Source organism: Gouania willdenowi, chromosome 1 (genome assembly GCF_900634775.1).
Source record: "Gouania willdenowi chromosome 1, fGouWil2.1, whole genome shotgun sequence".
Taxonomy (NCBI): Eukaryota; Metazoa; Chordata; class Actinopteri; order Blenniiformes; family Gobiesocidae; genus Gouania; species Gouania willdenowi.
In genome coordinates, this window is record NC_041044.1 from 31,610,419 (window position 1) to 31,628,164 (window position 17,746).

General features: G+C 37.5%; 1 protein-coding gene across 1 annotated transcript; it reads left to right on the forward strand.

The window, feature by feature from the left end:
* The first annotated feature begins 1,287 nt into the window (after positions 1-1,287).
* Positions 1,288-17,634, forward strand: LOC114464113 (cAMP-dependent protein kinase catalytic subunit alpha-like). The gene is made up of 11 exons (XM_028448203.1): positions 1,288-1,886; positions 6,961-7,022; positions 7,673-7,801; positions 8,722-8,820; positions 10,205-10,287; positions 10,390-10,516; positions 13,378-13,473; positions 15,736-15,858; positions 16,313-16,372; positions 17,174-17,278; positions 17,353-17,634. Exons 1-11 carry the CDS (start codon positions 1,841-1,843, stop codon positions 17,476-17,478), a joined length of 1,056 nt encoding a protein of 351 aa, XP_028304004.1. The 5' UTR covers positions 1,288-1,840; the 3' UTR covers positions 17,479-17,634.
* Positions 17,635-17,746: the final 112 nt, after the last annotated feature.

Below are 17,746 nucleotides of genomic sequence, written 5' to 3' on the forward strand. Positions count from 1 at the left end.
CTTTTTTGTCCCGTGTACCCCCTTTACATTTTCGTCAAATCATGTGTACCCTCTCTTCATATCATAACCCTCTCTATAATTGTCTATGCTTTTTCATTTGTAGAGCAGCTAGCTCTACCAAACCCCTAACTGTGTCTTGAACATTAATCTACAAATTCAAAACCGTAAGTGTAATTTATTTGTTTTTCAAAAATACCGTGCAACTTTTATATGATTACTTCAATAGTAAATAAATACAGTACCCTTTGCAAAATGTAGCCAATTATGTTCTCCTATTGTCAGAAGTGTGATAAAATGGCCCCTATAGCATAAAATAATCAGGTTTCAATAAATTACAAGAAAATATAGTATTTTATTGAGCAATATTACTATTATTTTGATGCATTTAAAAAAAAAAAAAAAGCCTAAAAAGGAACTACAAACATTTCCAGATTTTTTTTTTTTTTACATTGCATGAATCATGCGTCTTCACAGTTCACCATACAAACTAAAGTGTTAAGTTACCACTTTGCAGTGTGAATATATAAATAGATGCATGAAATAATATATTTTACAATGGGGAGGCTAGGCTAATTAATTGTGTTTTGCTGTAATGTATTTAATGTTACATTTGTTGTGGTATTCCTGGATAACAAAATACTAACAATGGTTATTTTTGTTGCATGTCCCTGCATTTTATTACCCCCTGCCTGGATTTGGCCCCTATGTTTGACACTCCTGCTGCTCAGAGGTGGTGTCACTGTTCTGCTGGTAAATAATAACAGAAACGGAATGCAATGGCTTCTTAGTTGGTGTAAATAACAAATATTTTGAGTACGGGTCTGTGCATGAGGCTCAGCAGCACTGGCAGCGAGAGCGCGCGCCGTGTGCGCGTGATTCTGACCAACATTTCTAAAAATAGCTCCTTGTTGACGTCACTCAGTCAAACGCGTATCAGTCGCTTGGTGGCGGGTGAAGGGAGGCGGAGGTGCCTACTTGTCCATTGCGTCTGACGGCCAATAGACGTGCGCACATTCACCTACATTCCCACGGTTCGTCTGCATTAGGCCAATGGCCGACGGCAGAAAGAGGAGGTGGGCATGTTCTTCGTCCGAGGGGGCGGGGGGATAATGGGTGACGTTCTTCTTCTTCGCTCTGTTTTGTGGAAAGTGGTGGGCGGGACCATCGCCGCGGACCAATCAGAGCGCTGTGTGGGCCGACGACGTAAAGATGGAGCCAATCATCATTGAGGTTTCAGCTGTCTGTCAGGTGCTGCTTCTTCCGAGGGGGGCCGGACGTCGGCTCGGCTGTAGTTCCGTCATCTCTCTCGTCTCCGAGGCTTCGGGGAGGGGTGGGGGGGCAATGTTGATCTGAAAAATTGTTCGTTGCGGTTGGAATTTACTGAGGCAACGTTTTTTTTAATAGACCGAGCTTGTGAGAAGGGAGGGAGACCAACCTTTCATTGACAGGACTGCATCCCCACCTCTGGTATCGTCTTCGGGCCGGAGGGAGGTGGGGAGCCAAAGGGCTCGATTGGCGGGGGCTGCACGGACGGAGAACTGCAGACTGGATTCTCCGTGTTCAGGCCGACTGCAGAGAGCTCGGCCTGAACCACCGACCACCGAGTTACCTCCGTGGGGGATTGGAGCACGATATCGGCCACCGGTTTGTTGATAACCGCGGAGTGATAAAGAGAGAGAGCCGTGAACTGCTGTCTGCTTGTCAGAGCCAGCATTGCGAGCTAACTCCTGGTACTGGTGGATTTAAAACGGATCATTTAGTCCAAACCAAGATTAAAGCGGCTTCCGGAGGCTGCAGGGTGGCCACAGAGCCACGGATCACCAGCTGACAGGTTGTCATCATGGGCAACGCGCCCACGGCCAGAAAGGGCAGCGAGATGGAAAGCGGTGGGTACCAGTACATGCTCTGCACATAGACTGGTGTGTTAAACATAAGGCCCGCGGCCCAAAAAGGCCCCCAAAAGAACCCAGTCCAGCCACTTCTCTGTGAAATGAAGATAATCACAATAATTGCTGTGTACAATAACATAAAACAAATGGGTTTTAAGTATTTTTATTATCATATCCGAATTAGACGGTGGAAGTGGTCTATTTCTTGTGTATTGTATTAATAATAATCTTTAAACCGAACATTAAAAAAAATTAAAGCTGCTTCCCCGGTAATATCCTACAAGAAAAAAACATTTTAAATTGCATTACGGCATTGACCTCCCAGTTGAGGAATACTGTCATAATGAATTGAACATAATTTACTCAAAAAATAAAAGAAAAATGTCAAAATTGCCATTTGATAGTTTTCACACGTTGCATTGTGGGACATGTTTTTGTCTAGCCAATCACTGTCTCCTTGTCTGGTGGAAAAAAAACAAGTAAAACCACTTTTCTGCAGCTTTCTGCAGGACTCCACATCCCACAATGCAAAGTGTGAAAATGTCAACAAAAGGCATGTTTACAGTGGAGAAAAAAAAACACATTTTCAAGTGGCCTTTTTCCTTTCTTTTTGGAGTAAATTATGTTCGATGCATTGATCTGTGAGTCATACTCTGGTTTTATCTAATACAAAAATGATCATGGGTAGCAACTTAAAGCTGCAGTATGTAGAATGGCAAGACTTGCGTGGAATCAATCCTGCTCCCCCCTCCCCTCTGTTTTGAATTCACCGTCCTCCTTTTGAATGCACACAACTGTGGAGCTCCAAGTCACTTTTCCTCAATCGAGATTAGTGACAAATGTAGGGACTTTATTTTGTGTTATTGGAGAGTTTTCTGATGTTTTAGAGATATGAAAGCATGTACCACAGCTCATAGGTGGCCGCAGCAGATTGTACATGTTCTCTCCATCGTCGATGTGCGTCTCTTAGGTTTACATGTGATGTATCCCGTCTGTTATCACTCTCCCTCTGAAATCAGTATGTGGGGCGGACAGCGCGCGGTCACACATGTTGACTTTGAGTCCGCGCGGACCTCCGTGATGTTCTTTCCACCCGAGTATGTTTGGGACTTTAATTTGTTGCTTTGCCATGTTGGTCTTCCTTTTTCCGCTTGCTTCGCCATGTAACCGTCGTGCTTAACGCCACAAACGGGACTTCTCCCCATGCCAGAAGGTCCACCATTGCACTTTACTACAAGATAGAACATAAATGCGCATCGACTTTAGTCGGGCAGCCAATAAAAATGCCCCCAAAACACCTCATGGACTCTTCTGTTTGTAAAAAGATCTCTGATTGGCTGAAAAGTAGTGTCATGCTTCTGGATTTCTAAAGCTCAAATACAGAGCCAAGAGAAGGAGTAGAAGTCCAGTGTCCTCTCCTCACTTTGAATTACAATTTGCTAAAAGCTTAGCATGGATTTTTTATCAAATGAAGCAAAGAATATTCTTACATACTGCAGCTTTAAGTATACCAGCATTTGTAATGTCAAGTGTCCAAATTGGACAGTGGAAGTTGTCTATTACTTGTGTATTGTGGTAGCATAAGCCTCCAATATAGATGGCAGCTTCCGATTTTTTGATAATCATTACAATCCCGTGTAGTTGTGAAAATGACACTGAATTGTCAGAATCTTCACAATCATCTTGAAAAAACTTTAAAACATCAAATAATATCAGGGTGTGTGTCTCGGGAAAACACTTTCGTAGACCGTGTTATTAGTTAGCTTTCTGTTGCATTCTTCTGAGCAATTAAATTACTTATTTCAGAGCCCTGTTTTAGTGCAAATATACAGTTTTAATTTTAAATATCTTGTAACACAAGTCATTGCTTAAAAGAGCTAGTCTGTAGTGTAGTAGTGAATCCAGATTGAGGCACAATGTAGGACCCCATAACTTCACAAGATGCAGAACAGCCTACGGCTATTGTAAGCTGCACGGAATCCTGGCAACTTCACATCTTGTCGTACTCTAATCTTGGCTCGATTACAACAAATCTATGTGTTAGATATTTCTCAAACACTCTGTGCCTGTTGCTCATAGCAAAGCGATGCTGCAGAATGTGCAACTGCAAATGTGAAAACTATTACACATAGGATAGCATCATTTTCTTTTTTTTTCTATGAATCTAAATTATTTAGGAATGTTCTTGTGTGCTTGTCTTAGTTTGCACTTTTAAGAACAAGGTTGTGATTAATTATGACTTTATTTTGTGTTGAAAGTACACGTTTATTTTCAGGCAGGCTAACAAACATAATAAATGTAAACAAAAAGGGGTCTGTGCTGCTTTGTGCTTATAGCTACAAGTGGTTGATTGTTTTTTCTGTTTTTGTCTGTTCTTTAATTTTTAATCTTTTTTATTCATTTTTTAATTTTTTTAAACCACTCACTCACTGACATCTCTTTAATCAATCAAAAATTAGCCAGATGTCAACTAGAAATAGAAATAATCTGATTAGCATTAGATAACATGGTTGTCGTGTAGTTGATCAGACGAAAACAAAATTGTGCCAGTGCTTTTATTGAGCAAAAAATATAAATCAAATAAATTGTGTATGTGATGTTTGAAAGTGGTAAGAATACCATAACTTACTATTATACAACATACAATTCTTCTTCATGCAGCCTGTATTTCAAACAATTTCTCATAAAAAGCTTGTTTTCCTGACTTCAAATACCTGTACCAGTAAATGGTGAACCTTGTGTTACAATTAAAGGCATCCCTGACTTCTTCTGGTCTTTAAAGAGTAACTAAATCATCTGGTTTTTAGGAGGAGTTTCAAAAATTGCCTCGATTATGGGTGGGGCTCTTGGAGCAGTTAAGACATGCCCAGTTTATGCTATAAAATCTCCAAAGAACAATCTATGCTATGCTATGCTATGCTATGCTATGCTATGCTATGCTACTACTTAGCACTCAATATACCTCTCTATTCACAATTATCTCAGTCCAACCTACTTACCACAAGATTGCAGAGTCCACAAGTGCTAGTTCTTATTGGAGGGGTGGAGCCAACGGTGGTTCAATGGCATCACAGAATAACAAATTCAATTATAATAGCCAGGTTTTAACATATAGAAGGCAGTCACTCCTACATTTGACAACAAAATACCCCACATTGAAATACTTTGACAAATGTGTTAAGAGTTGGACCATAATCCATCAACAGGACTATTTAACTTAATACCCAAATACATTTCTATTCATCAGAAAAATGTGGTTTTGGGGTTTATTTACTCTAATGAAGAATGGACGTATGTGGACAATCAAACTACCATGTTTAACCAGTTGATCTCCAAACCTCCGCAGTGGTGTCGGGTTTATTCAATCTTACCAGACATTTCACCACTGTGTCCAAACATTAATATAGAGTTTCACAATAGATGAGTTTGGGCTGTAAAACAGAGTGCAAATAAAACTGTGTGCGTGTGCGCGCTTTGGAAACATTCATCCTACAATGTAAACCTAACATTGCATTCTCGGTTCAGTTGCCACACCAAAAAATGTTAAGAATCAAAGTTAAATTGAATAGGAAATTGAATGAAATTTTTACAACAGTGTGTGACTTAGACGCTCTAGCCCCTGGGTTCCCAAAGTGGGGTACGGGTACCCCCAGGGGTACGCAAATTGTCATGGGGGTGCGTGAATGAAAAACACTATGACAACATTGGAAACTAGAATATAAATAGTGCAGCTAATGCTAGGTTTATGCTAATGCTAGGTTAATGCTAATGCAAGGTTAATGCTCGGTTAAAGCTACTGCTAAGGGAATGCTGATAGGTTGATGCTAATGCTATTCCGAGACTAATGCTAGGTTAATGCTATTGCTAGGTTAAAGATAATGCTAAGTCAATGCAAATGCTAGGCTAAGGGTAAAGCTAGGTTAAAACTAATGCGAGGTCAATATTAATGCGAGGCTAATGCTATTGCTAGGCTAATGTTAATGCTAGAATTAAGGATAGATAATGCTAATGCTAGGCTAATGCTAAGCTAAGGCAGGACAGCGTGCATTTTCTTTAGGAAATGCAAATATTGTAGTTATTATTGTTATCATGTATTATTCCTCAACAGGATAGGTCAAATTCAGGGACAAATTTCACTGTATTTCTACATTTTATATGACATTACAGTATGTTTATTAAGTGTGCAGGAGTAGGGGGTACATGGCTTCAGATTAAAGGTGTGAAGGGGTACGGGACTGTGGAAAATTTGGGGACCACTGCTCTAGCCCATTCTACAATGTTTTGGAAGAGGCAGAGCTCAGGAATTGTGGGAATATTTAGAAACAAAAATTTCATGGCAATTATATATTATATTATGAGAATTAACCATAAATGTGGAGTAATTTAACTGTCACATCCAAAGTTACAAATGTAAACATTACCATAAATGTAAAATCATACAATAAAAAAAAAAAAACCATAACATTCTAACAGATTATGTAGAACTTTACAGTTGTTCTACTTTTGTAAGCATCTTGTTTATTAGGACTTAAACATAAAAAATGCAATTTTCAATTCCTTTATAGCCAAAATATATTTAAGCTCAGTGTTTGTATAAAAATAAATTTAGTTGTTTGAGTTAAGATTATGCTCAAATATATTTTCCCAACTATATTTAAAATTTCATTTAACATCCCTGTTTAGTGCCAAAGTTCAATTTTGTAAATTCCAAAATTTACAAATTATGATTTAATTCACATGGAAAGTTTCCAGCTTTAAAAGTTCCCAGAATTTTTCAACTCTAGTCCCAGCACACGTTTATAAAAAGACCAACGGCAATACAACCGTTTAAAAAGCACCACGTTGCAGCATTTCTGTGCTACTGTCACATATGTGTTCAACTACTTAGCCTACGAATGGAGATGAAACTACAGATCAAACAATCTTTTAAAATGTCTGAATGACATTAAAAACACGCTTGATTGTTGGGCCACGACTTATTGGTTGAAAAACACGGTTTTTACACATATACATACACACTAATGTGTCACTCAGGCATTTCTCTGCTAACCTTTGCTTTTATCCTCAACAGTTAAAGAGTTCCTTGCTAAAGCTAAAGAGGATTTCCTCAAAAAGTGGGAGAATCCTGCACAGGTAAATGCATCTAAAGCCACAGAATTTACAATGCAATCATTTTTATTTACCTCGAAACGTGTTTGAATTGATATGTAACAGTTCAGTCATGTGAGCAAACACTTTTACTGATGTGTTAAAGGTGAAGGCACATATTGATTAAAAAAAAAAAAAAAAAAAACACAATAACATAATTAACCTGTTTGGATGGTGCACACACGTAAAATATTTTAATTATAGTTACAGTAAATGCCCACAGTTATTACGTACGCCAAGGATCGTTTGTCCGTTAATGTGGATAATTGTTAGTAGGATATCTCAAACATTTCTGTAGGGTTATAAATAAAATTTGGTGAGCTGTAGGAAGAAAAAGCACCACCTGCTGGTGACTTTTAACCTCTAAACTTGGCAGAGGTTTTAGTAATGTCATTTTCCTAGGAATATGCTAGAAACAAATACCTCTGTAGATGTATAATTTGCTACACTTTATGCATGCTATTGACATTGGTTTATTTTTCACAGAATTTTACTCAGATAAATCCAACTTTTTGGTCTCTCTGTAAATAATTAGATCTTTTTCTTCAGAAAATTTTTCATAGCATGTTACAAAAATCCCTCATCTTATATCTCCATACACACACGGTGGTCGTCTTTGTCTTTTTTGTGCTCAGAACACGGCCGGCCTGGAGCAGTTTGAGAGGTTGAAAACCCTTGGCACGGGCTCTTTTGGCCGCGTCATGCTGGTAAAGCACAAGGAAACGGCACAGCACTACGCCATGAAGATCCTCAACAAGCAGAAGGTCAGTGTAGGACAGAGGACAGGGCTGATAATGAAGGATAGCATGGCCATGACGATTCCTGACAAATGACATCAAGTAAAGTTCATGCAATTGCACAACTTTGTGTCACAGCCCGAACCGAGAAACTTTCAATTTGTCCAAGATTTTGATGCATCACAATCAACCCACCCCAATTTTCCAAGAACCCTGTCCTTTTTCTTTCTTTCTTTCTTTCTTTCTTTCTTTCTTTCTTTCTTTCTTTCTTTCTTTCTTTCTTTTTATAGCTAGAATAGGCTTCAGTACACATATATAATTACAATAGAATAATATTTAATGAGGGGAGTAAAATTGGACAACTGAAATGGAAATTTTAATACAATTGTTCAGATTTTTGAATAATAATTAAGGCAAGGGTTCTCAACCTTGGTGTCAGAACCCAATTTGGCATCTTGAGACATTGCTCGATGTCGCCAGATGCCTTCAAGAAACTAACAATATGTTTTAAACATTTTGAGCCCATTTTTGCTTATTTTTACCCTTTTCTCACCTAATGTAGCATGTGTTGACCCATTATTGTCACTTTTAACCTCTTTTCACCATATTTCATGCTTATTTTGGCCAATATTGACACTTTAAATGCTTTTTACCACTTTTTCTGTCCATTTTTGATTAAATTTGTAACTTTTAACCAATTTATGTGGTTTTTAAAATGCCATTTCACCACCATTTTTGTTAGCTTCTAACCCATTTTATTTCTTATTAAAACAAGGATTTACATCTTAAAGATGACTACATACTATGGCGCCAATAATAGTAAACTTCAGTGTGGGTCCCCGCTCTCCGGCAACTGTAAAGTTTGAGAACCACTGCTTTAATGGACTTTTGAAGTGTCATTACATCAAATTTGTATACATGCATATAGTTTTCTGTTGTACTTTCAGGTTGTGAAGCTCAAGCAGATAGAGCACACTCTGAACGAGAAGAGGATCCTTCAGGCTGTCAGCTTTCCTTTTCTGGTGCGGTTAGAGTACTCATTTAAGGTATGGGTAATGTTACGAGGTGTGTGTGTGCACTCACATTCTAAATGAGTTAGAATTAAATGAATACTCAAATTCTGAGTCTATACCTATAGACTTGCATCTCTGTGAGCGATGCCCATTAAAAAAGCTTAATGCTTTTACCGTAGGTCATTCACCCAGCTGTCTGCTACTGTTCATTAGCACGTTAACTCATTGTTGCTGCTCTGACTAACCCTGCTGATGGCTGTACAACCTTATTCAGGTTAAGCTCTTTAGTGGCTCCTGGATGCCCAAGGATTAAATGTCCTTGATGCCTTAAATAAGTTTCTGTCCATGTGTCATTTAGCACACAGATGAACTCAATTAACTAAATCAGTGAGTCAGACCATACACTTAGAGTGCAAAGGTTAACATAAAGTATTCTAATGTACTAAGAAGTCAGTTAAAAGCATATGAAATATGAAACAAACAAATGTGAAATGTATTTGAATATATTAAAAACACCAATAAATTCCACATAAACACATGGCCAAAATGTATCTTGGTCATTCCATGTCACTTCAACAAATGGCCCATGCACTTCGGTCTCAAAAAATTGGGAAATTTTTACCAATTGTTCCGTGATTATTCAATAGACACTGTAAAATTGTTGGTTTGATCAAATGAGTACTTTTTGAGATTTGGCCAATTTAGTGGGGGGGGGGGTGTATGTGTCGATTTTTGTGCATACTTATTTTTCTTCCATTTTCAGCTTCCAATATCTCAGGAACTACACCACATAGGAAACTAACATTTGGTATAGTAAATTCTGGCGGCAATGCCAGCCCCTCAAAATTGGAAAAATGTTGAAATATGTTTGGGCCTCCCAGCGCTCCTGAAAAACAGGAACAAGCGAGTCTGAAAATGGATGGATGGATATTTGATCCTTCAGCAAACAACTTTGCATATGCCTCAGCTCCCTGTAATTTGATAAGGTTTGAGCTATGTACCTAGACTGTTCAAATCAATAATGATCAGTCAGATATATGCTATGGTTCTTGGGTGACAGTCTCCTGAAATCCGAAAAAACACTTCTTTTTTTTTCATTGGCCTAAAACTGCATGTGAAAATGTGATCTCGATTTAAATTTATAGTATACTCTGTCTTGGGATATAAAATGTTTTTTTTTTTCTTTATGCGACTTTTTCATTTTTATTTTGGACTCCAACTTTGGGGTTATTTCACCACATTATTGAAAATCCATTACATGAGGCCATTGTAGCTTACCTCTGTGTTTTTCAGAAATTTTGAGACCAAAGTGTGTGGGATGTCCTGAAAATTTGTTGAAATGACATGGTCCGGTGTTCATCAATCAATCTGTTGCAATTGAACACTGTCAGTGACCTTTGTGTACTCCTGTCCCCAGGACAACACTAACCTCTACATGGTGATGGAGTATGTCCCAGGAGGAGAGATGTTCTCCCATCTACGGAGAATTGGCAGATTTAGGTCAGTGTGTTTGTCTACTTTTTTGCCCAAAACTTTCATTTTCAGTTGATTTGTGTTTGTGATTGTATTCTTTTTAATGTTGAGTTCTCCTTATTTTCACAGTGAGCCTCACGCGCGCTTCTACGCAGCTCAAATCGTTCTGACCTTTGAGTACCTGCATGCTTTGGACCTGATTTACAGGGACCTGAAACCTGAGAACCTGCTCATAGACCAGCAGGGCTACATACAGGTAATGGAGCCTAATCCTGAACAAGCAGGCAACCATACTTATGTGTAAATATATTTGTTTGTTGTTAACCTGAGACCTTGCATGTATTATATATTAATAAACACTTTAACATTGACAGGACTTGGTAAAGGGATTTTTGGAATTTAGGGGTGCACCATTCACCGATCTTTAAAAAGCCTGACCCGCTAATTCTGATTTTGGCTGATCCCATACACCATCTTATTTTATTGTAAAACATTGAGCAATACCTGTGAAACATTACAAACTTGTTGTTTTAACTGCACATGAGGTAGTTATCTCAAATATAAATAAAAGGTTTTCAGCATTGCTGTCCAAAATGCTAAATTATATCAGTCTTTATTTTTCACATTTTAAAAACAAACAAAACATAACAATAATGCATTGGATTTTATGTAGCGTTTATCACAGACACTCAAAGCGCTTTACAGAATTAAAGCATTATTCTTTCACTCCACACTTAGTGGTGGTAAGCTACTATTGTAGCCACGGAAGCGAGGCTGCCATAGTGCGGCATCGGCCCCTCGGACCACCACCAACACTCACTCACACCCTACATTCATACTAGGCAATGTGGGTGAAGTACCAATGACAGATACCCACTGTGGCACCTGGATTTCTCAGTGGTCTCCCATCCAACTACTAACCAGGACCAGACCTGCTTAGCTTCTGAGATCTGACGAGATCGGGCAATGACAGGCTGGTACAGGTTACACTGCAGACCTCCTCTTTGACAAAAAATAAAGCACAGCAGTATTTTGGCTTTACAAACAAAGAGAAGGTTTGAGTTAGATAATAAAATAATAATCTACGGGACAATTTAACATACAATACATCTTAAACTACCAATAAAGTGTCCTGAGTTTTAGGTTTCCTTGTTGTGCAAAAAGAAAAAAAACATCCAAATGTAGCAGCTTTGTTGGTATAAAATGTGTCTGGTTGAAACGGGTCGGGTCTTCTTTATTCGGCCTGATTAAAACTCTCACAGCGGGCTTCTTACTGGCTCTTTGCTCCTGCTAGCTTTAGCTGATCGTCAATCCCTCAAAAATAAGGAAATCCGATTGATCGGTTCATCGTTGGTGGAATTGGATTGTTGCAGATTCAAACAACCTTTTGCAAAGACAAAACATAACACTTGACTTAACGTTTTCTACAGGCTGACATTACGCTGTCATTATCTGTCATTAGCATGAATAAGGTGTCATGAAGGCTGTCTTTAAGTGTCATTTGCTAAATGATAACACCTTTGGAGCTATGTTGGCATTTTTTGGGTTAGGGGTTAGGGTAATGAACGACACTTAATGGCAGCCTTTGTAACACTTTATTCATGCTAATGACAGATGTCATTTCATAATAATTACAGCATAATGTCAGCCTTATGTGTAAAGCTTCAAGTAAAGTGTTTCCGACAAAACTATGTAGCAACATGTGTCATGATTGATTCTTGGCGTTAGAAAAACAGGCTAATAATTTCTCAGCTCTGAGCGCTGCTTGCAGACACAACGGGCTTTGACGCAGTGGGAAGAAGCAAGTGAGATGGTCCTTGACATGCTTTGCCATAGTGAGACAATAAAACAAGCAGCTCTTGTAAATAACAGGGTTTTTCTCTCATTTTAGAGCAGATCAAAAAGTACGCTGTGAATGCAAACCCAGCCAAATTAAGGAGGTTAAATTATCAGCTGTTCTCCACCCATTCGACCCGAATTAGGGAGTATCTCGGTGTGAAAGCCTCCTAAATGTGTGTTTACTATGAGAATGTGTGTGTGTGTGTGTGTGTGCGCGTGTGTGTGCGCGTGTGCGTGTGCGTGCGCGCGCTAGCTGTCACGTTTACTGTTGACGATACAGAAACCAGAAGAAAAATCATCTGGTATATGTTCTTAAAAACGACATGTGTTTGAGAGAGTGGTTGTGATCATTTTCTACGGATTGAAATATTTTCTTTAAATGTGTCTGATTTTCTCTTATCTATTTTATTAGATTAAAGACGGCTCTCCTAACAAAATATAGTTTTCCTCTCTATCGAAGCAACCGGACTCAGCCAGTAATCAGCTCTTTACTTTCTCTGTAAAAATGTAAACTAAAATGATGATGCATCGTGGCCCACACTTGCACTGTGATACAGATCAGGGATGAATCCACGCTTGGCCCAGTAATTAGGCACCATTTCTGTTTTAAAACTGAAATCTTTGGGAAACTTTTTCAATGTGTGAGGTGAACTCGTTCTCAACCCTAAGATGTTGGCAAACATGTAATAATTCTATAGTGTACACAGCTATTATTATTTACCTTTACCAAGGAAGTCATATTTTCACCGGCCTCTACTTGTTTGTCTGTTAGAAAGTACCAAACAGATTTTGACCAAAGATGGACCTTAGATTCCATTCCATCTCATATTGGAGGAGATTTGGATAAATGTACTGATTCTAGATCAGTTTAAAAAAATTCCCATCATTTTGAAAGTTAAAAAAATTCATATCTCAGTGTGTAATTGAAGATTTTTATGAAGGTTTGTTCCTCAATTATTCCACCCAGTTTCATCAGGAATGGATCTGGATTGCACATTTGGATGTACTGTATTGTTAATTATGAGGATATGAATTTCTTCCAAGCCTTTAAAGTGTAAATGATTACGGTACCATGATTCTGCCTACCTCATTGCAATGTAGAATCTGCTGCCCTCTATTGGTAAACTGTGTAGATAACAACTATTATTTCTTATTTTCCTTCAATAATTTCCCTTTCCACTAATCTTATCTTACCCGTGTGTCATGATTAAAATTAATTTGAAGAAAATCTCGATTATTTGTTCAATTGTCTCACAGATGTCGTGTCTTTTTTATAAGGTGACAGATTTTGGCTTTGCCAAGCGCGTAAAAGGCCGAACCTGGACACTGTGTGGGACTCCAGAGTATCTGGCTCCAGAGATTATTCTCAGCAAGGTGAGCCATTAATGAACCACACTGCATTGTTATTGTGTTTCTTCATTAGATACAAATCTGACTAAATGTCTTTCTAGCTCAAACGCTGAGTAGTAAGTAACAGTTTAAAATCTATATAGTTTTTTTTAAAATTTATTTTTTAATTGAGGCTGGACTAAAAAGAACTTTATTTGTGGATTGATTTAAGAAAAATAATATTTAAAAGCAAAATTGTGTTGTATGCGATGACAAATTAATTTCCAAACAAAAACTGATATATGAATATGAGGGCTGGTTATCGCCAAGTACCTTGCAATACGATACTATCGTGATATTTTTCCCACAATAACAATATTATAACTATACAGCGATTCTGCGATAATTGATATATTGCGGGAAATTTCATCCACGATACATTACGATGTCTGTGTCACTGAAGAAATTCAGAATTTATTGATTTATAATTCCTGTGAAATGGATTCAGTGCAATCAATTTCACATGAATGACAGCCAAGTAAAACAAAGTGCATACTGCACAGTTGCTCTTCTTAACACACACTGACCACAACTAGTCACATGTCCTTGTGTTATGTTTAAGTCTTTAGGGAAGACTGATACAAAATAATGCTTCTCCAAAATATTGTTGATGGTGTTTGTGCAAATTAACTTTAAATCATTAAAAACAAAATGAATGCAGGAAATAGTCATTTCAGTGCTAGTATTATCAACTTTTCTGTAAACATGGATATATCAGTGCTGCTTAACAAGCAGAATCAACTTGTTTTATGAAAACTGGAAAATGTCACTGCGTATGAAAAATAAACATTTCAGTCAGTGCATTACAATATAAACAACTGGGTGGTTTATGAAAACCTGGGCTCACATTTTAACTTATGCTTACCACCATGTGTGAAGTTCAACTTAAACCTGCACTGGAGACTGCACATACATTTCAGTGTTAACACTAATATCAATTTGTTCTTTGTAAACTTGAAAACCTGAGAACATTTAACTTATGTTTAATACTTAACTTGTGTAAAAAGGAAAATAAAATTTAAAAAATAAATAAATCGATATTCGGCGCCAGTGTATCGATAACGTACCGAACAAAATATTGAGATATATCGTATCAATATTTAGGCACTCCCCTTATGTATATATATATGTATATATATATATATATATATATGTGTATATATATATATATATATATTAGAGATATAACGATTCACTTAACTCCCGATATGATTCAATTCACGATACTGGGTTCACGATACGATTCTCTCACGATTTATTTTACAAAATTAGACTGTAGACAAACGATGACTGAAAAATATTCCTTTATTTTTTTCAGAAAAAAACTAGAAAATACTGTAGTATTTTTATTTTATTTTTCATTGTCAAAAGAATCCCTTGATAAACTATTCAAAACAATGCAATTTAACTGAAAATAAATCCTGAATGAAATAAATAAAGGAATAATACAAATGAAGAAGAAGCCTATAAATTCAAATTCTGGTTCTACAGTAAACAATGCAAAATTGCATAATAGTTATTTTGCTTTTTAAAAGTGCAACTGAAAATGTATTTTGTGCCTTAACAATTGGACTTTAAAAAAAACAGTCATTGTACTATTTTTACATCAGATGAAGAGATGCTATGCTAACAGACAGAGCTAATAGAAAAACGTGACTTTTAGAAATATTCACGTAATATTACAGATATTCTTTCGGTGCTAAAGGTGTAAGGAATCATTTATGAACATGTTTAAGAGTAGTTGGCAATTCCGCCCGCCGCCTACGCTTCTGGACAAGAGGAAGATAAATAGATAAAAAACTGCGATTCAATTATCTGAGTATCGATATGAACCATGATACCTATTAATCGATTTTTAACTGCCTTACGATTAATCATTATATCTATATATGTATATATATATACTGTATATATATTATATATATATATATATATATATAATGTAAAATATTATTATATATGTAATATAATATCACATATATTTACATTGTTTACATGAAACAGATTTTAGAAATTAAAATGTTTGTCACTTTGTGTTGTTGGTGGTGTATAGAGAAGTTGTTTCCAACAGATTCTCTATAACCTAAATTTGTGATGTTTTCAACAGCATATCAAAATAAAGTTGAACAAATGATTTTATTGGTTGTATATTTATTTATATAAATACTGTATATAATTTGTTTGTCTACCTTAACGTGGTTTGGTCTTTCTTTCTCCTTCCTGCTCTGTCTGCTTATCCACCATCAGGGTTATAACAAGGCAGTGGACTGGTGGGCACTGGGTGTTCTCGTCTACGAAATGGCGGCTGGATATCCACCGTTCTTTGCTGATCAGCCCATTCAGATCTACGAAAAGATCGTATCAGGAAAGGTGAGTTTAACAGCCTGAATGTATGCCTGGTGCAATTATTGACAATGCCCGGTTTTGTTACTTTTTGAGGGAAAATGAAGTAAATGTCTTTGCTAGGTTCGGCCAGTAGCGTCTGGTGACGATAATTTGCCAGGCTTTGTTTAAGTTACAGTGTAATAAATATTTGGTCATAGTTTAGTTTTCATTTTTTTGTATATGATTAAAAAAAATCATCAAACCTTGATGATAGGTTTTGTGACCAAGTAGTTGTTAGATATTAATTTATAGTGTATAACTACAGAACACTATTGAATGGGATTTATATTAAAAACAGAGATTATTTCTGCTACAAGTGACTTATGTCAGGACAAGAATAATTAAAGCCAATAGTGGAGACGACTTGCTGGTTGCTTTTACCACAGGCTCTAATATAATCTCATTCTTCCACTACTTCTGCTCCTGTTTCTGTCCTCAGGTCCGTTTCCCATCTCACTTCAGCTCAGACTTAAAAGACCTCCTGAGGAACCTTTTACAGGTGAGAGCTAACGTTTCTACAAGGGAGAGGAATTTAACCTGGAAATAAATGTGTCGAGAAAGGGAAAATTGATGCGAATGCAAGAAGGTCTCTCTGTGTTTATCCACAATTTCCTTTAAATCTTTGGCATAAATTGAAAAAACATTTTTGCTTAATTCTATGAAGTACATTTTAAGTTCTTCTTTCATTCATTGGATGTAGTGGTTTAGAAATATTCACGTTCTACTTGGCTACTCTCTTAAGTTTGCCTTTATATTGTTTGGTTCTCTTTTTTACTTGTGAGGGTTATACTGAATCTGCTGGGTTATACCGACTCCGAGGGGTTATTCCGACTCCAAGCAGTTATACTGATTCCAAGGGGTTATACTGAGGGCAATTCTAATTCCAAGGGGTTATACTAAGGGTTATGCTGACTCTGAGGGGTTAAACTGAGGGTTATATTGACTCCGAGGGGTTATACTGAGGATTATACTGAAGGTGAGCGATAATACTGAGCGTTATATTGACTCCGAGGGGTTATACTGACTCTGAGGGGTTATACTGAGGGGTTATGCTGATTCTGAGGGGTTATACTGAGGGTTTTGCAGATTCTAAGGGGTTAAACTGAGGGGTTATACTGACGATTATATTGACTCTGAGGGGTTATGCTGAGGGTTATACTGAAGCTAAGGGGTTATACTGAGAGTTATATTGACTCCGAGGGGTTATACTCATTATAGGGGTTCAGCTTTTGCCTCCTCTCTTGCAGTTAGTCTAGTTATTTGTGTTATTTTAATAGAAGTGTAATCTGGTTGCCTTCAGGTGGATTTGACAAAACGCTACGGGAACCTCAAGAACGGGGTCAATGACATCAAGGGACACAAGTGGTTTGCAACAACGGACTGGATCGCGATTTATCAGAAAAAGGTTTGTGCATGCGTACGTGCGTCACCAGCTCTCTGAAATGTACCCTATAAACATAGCTTTCTATTCGACTGTAGGTGGAAGCTCCATTCGTCCCTAAGTTCAAAGGACCAGGCGACACCAGCAACTTTGACGACTATGAGGAGGAGGAAGTTCGTGTCTCCATTACTGAGAAATGTGCCAAGGAGTTTTCTGAGTTCTAAAAAGTTAGAGCAAAGAAAGAGGAACGGTGGAAGTAGGGCAAGTCGGAGGCAGGCTGGTCACGTAGGAGTGTGGTCTCCTGTCTAAACACAAGCACCAGCTACAAAATAAGGAAATATGGGGTAAAGAAGGGAATACAGTAAGGAGACTGATAACCAGCAGTGTTGCCTTTTCTGTTACTTTTTCTGTTGTGTTTTATTTGTCATTCTGTTTGATTTACGGATCCCTTTATGATCAAGGAGATAGTCGGATACAGTACATGGATGGCAG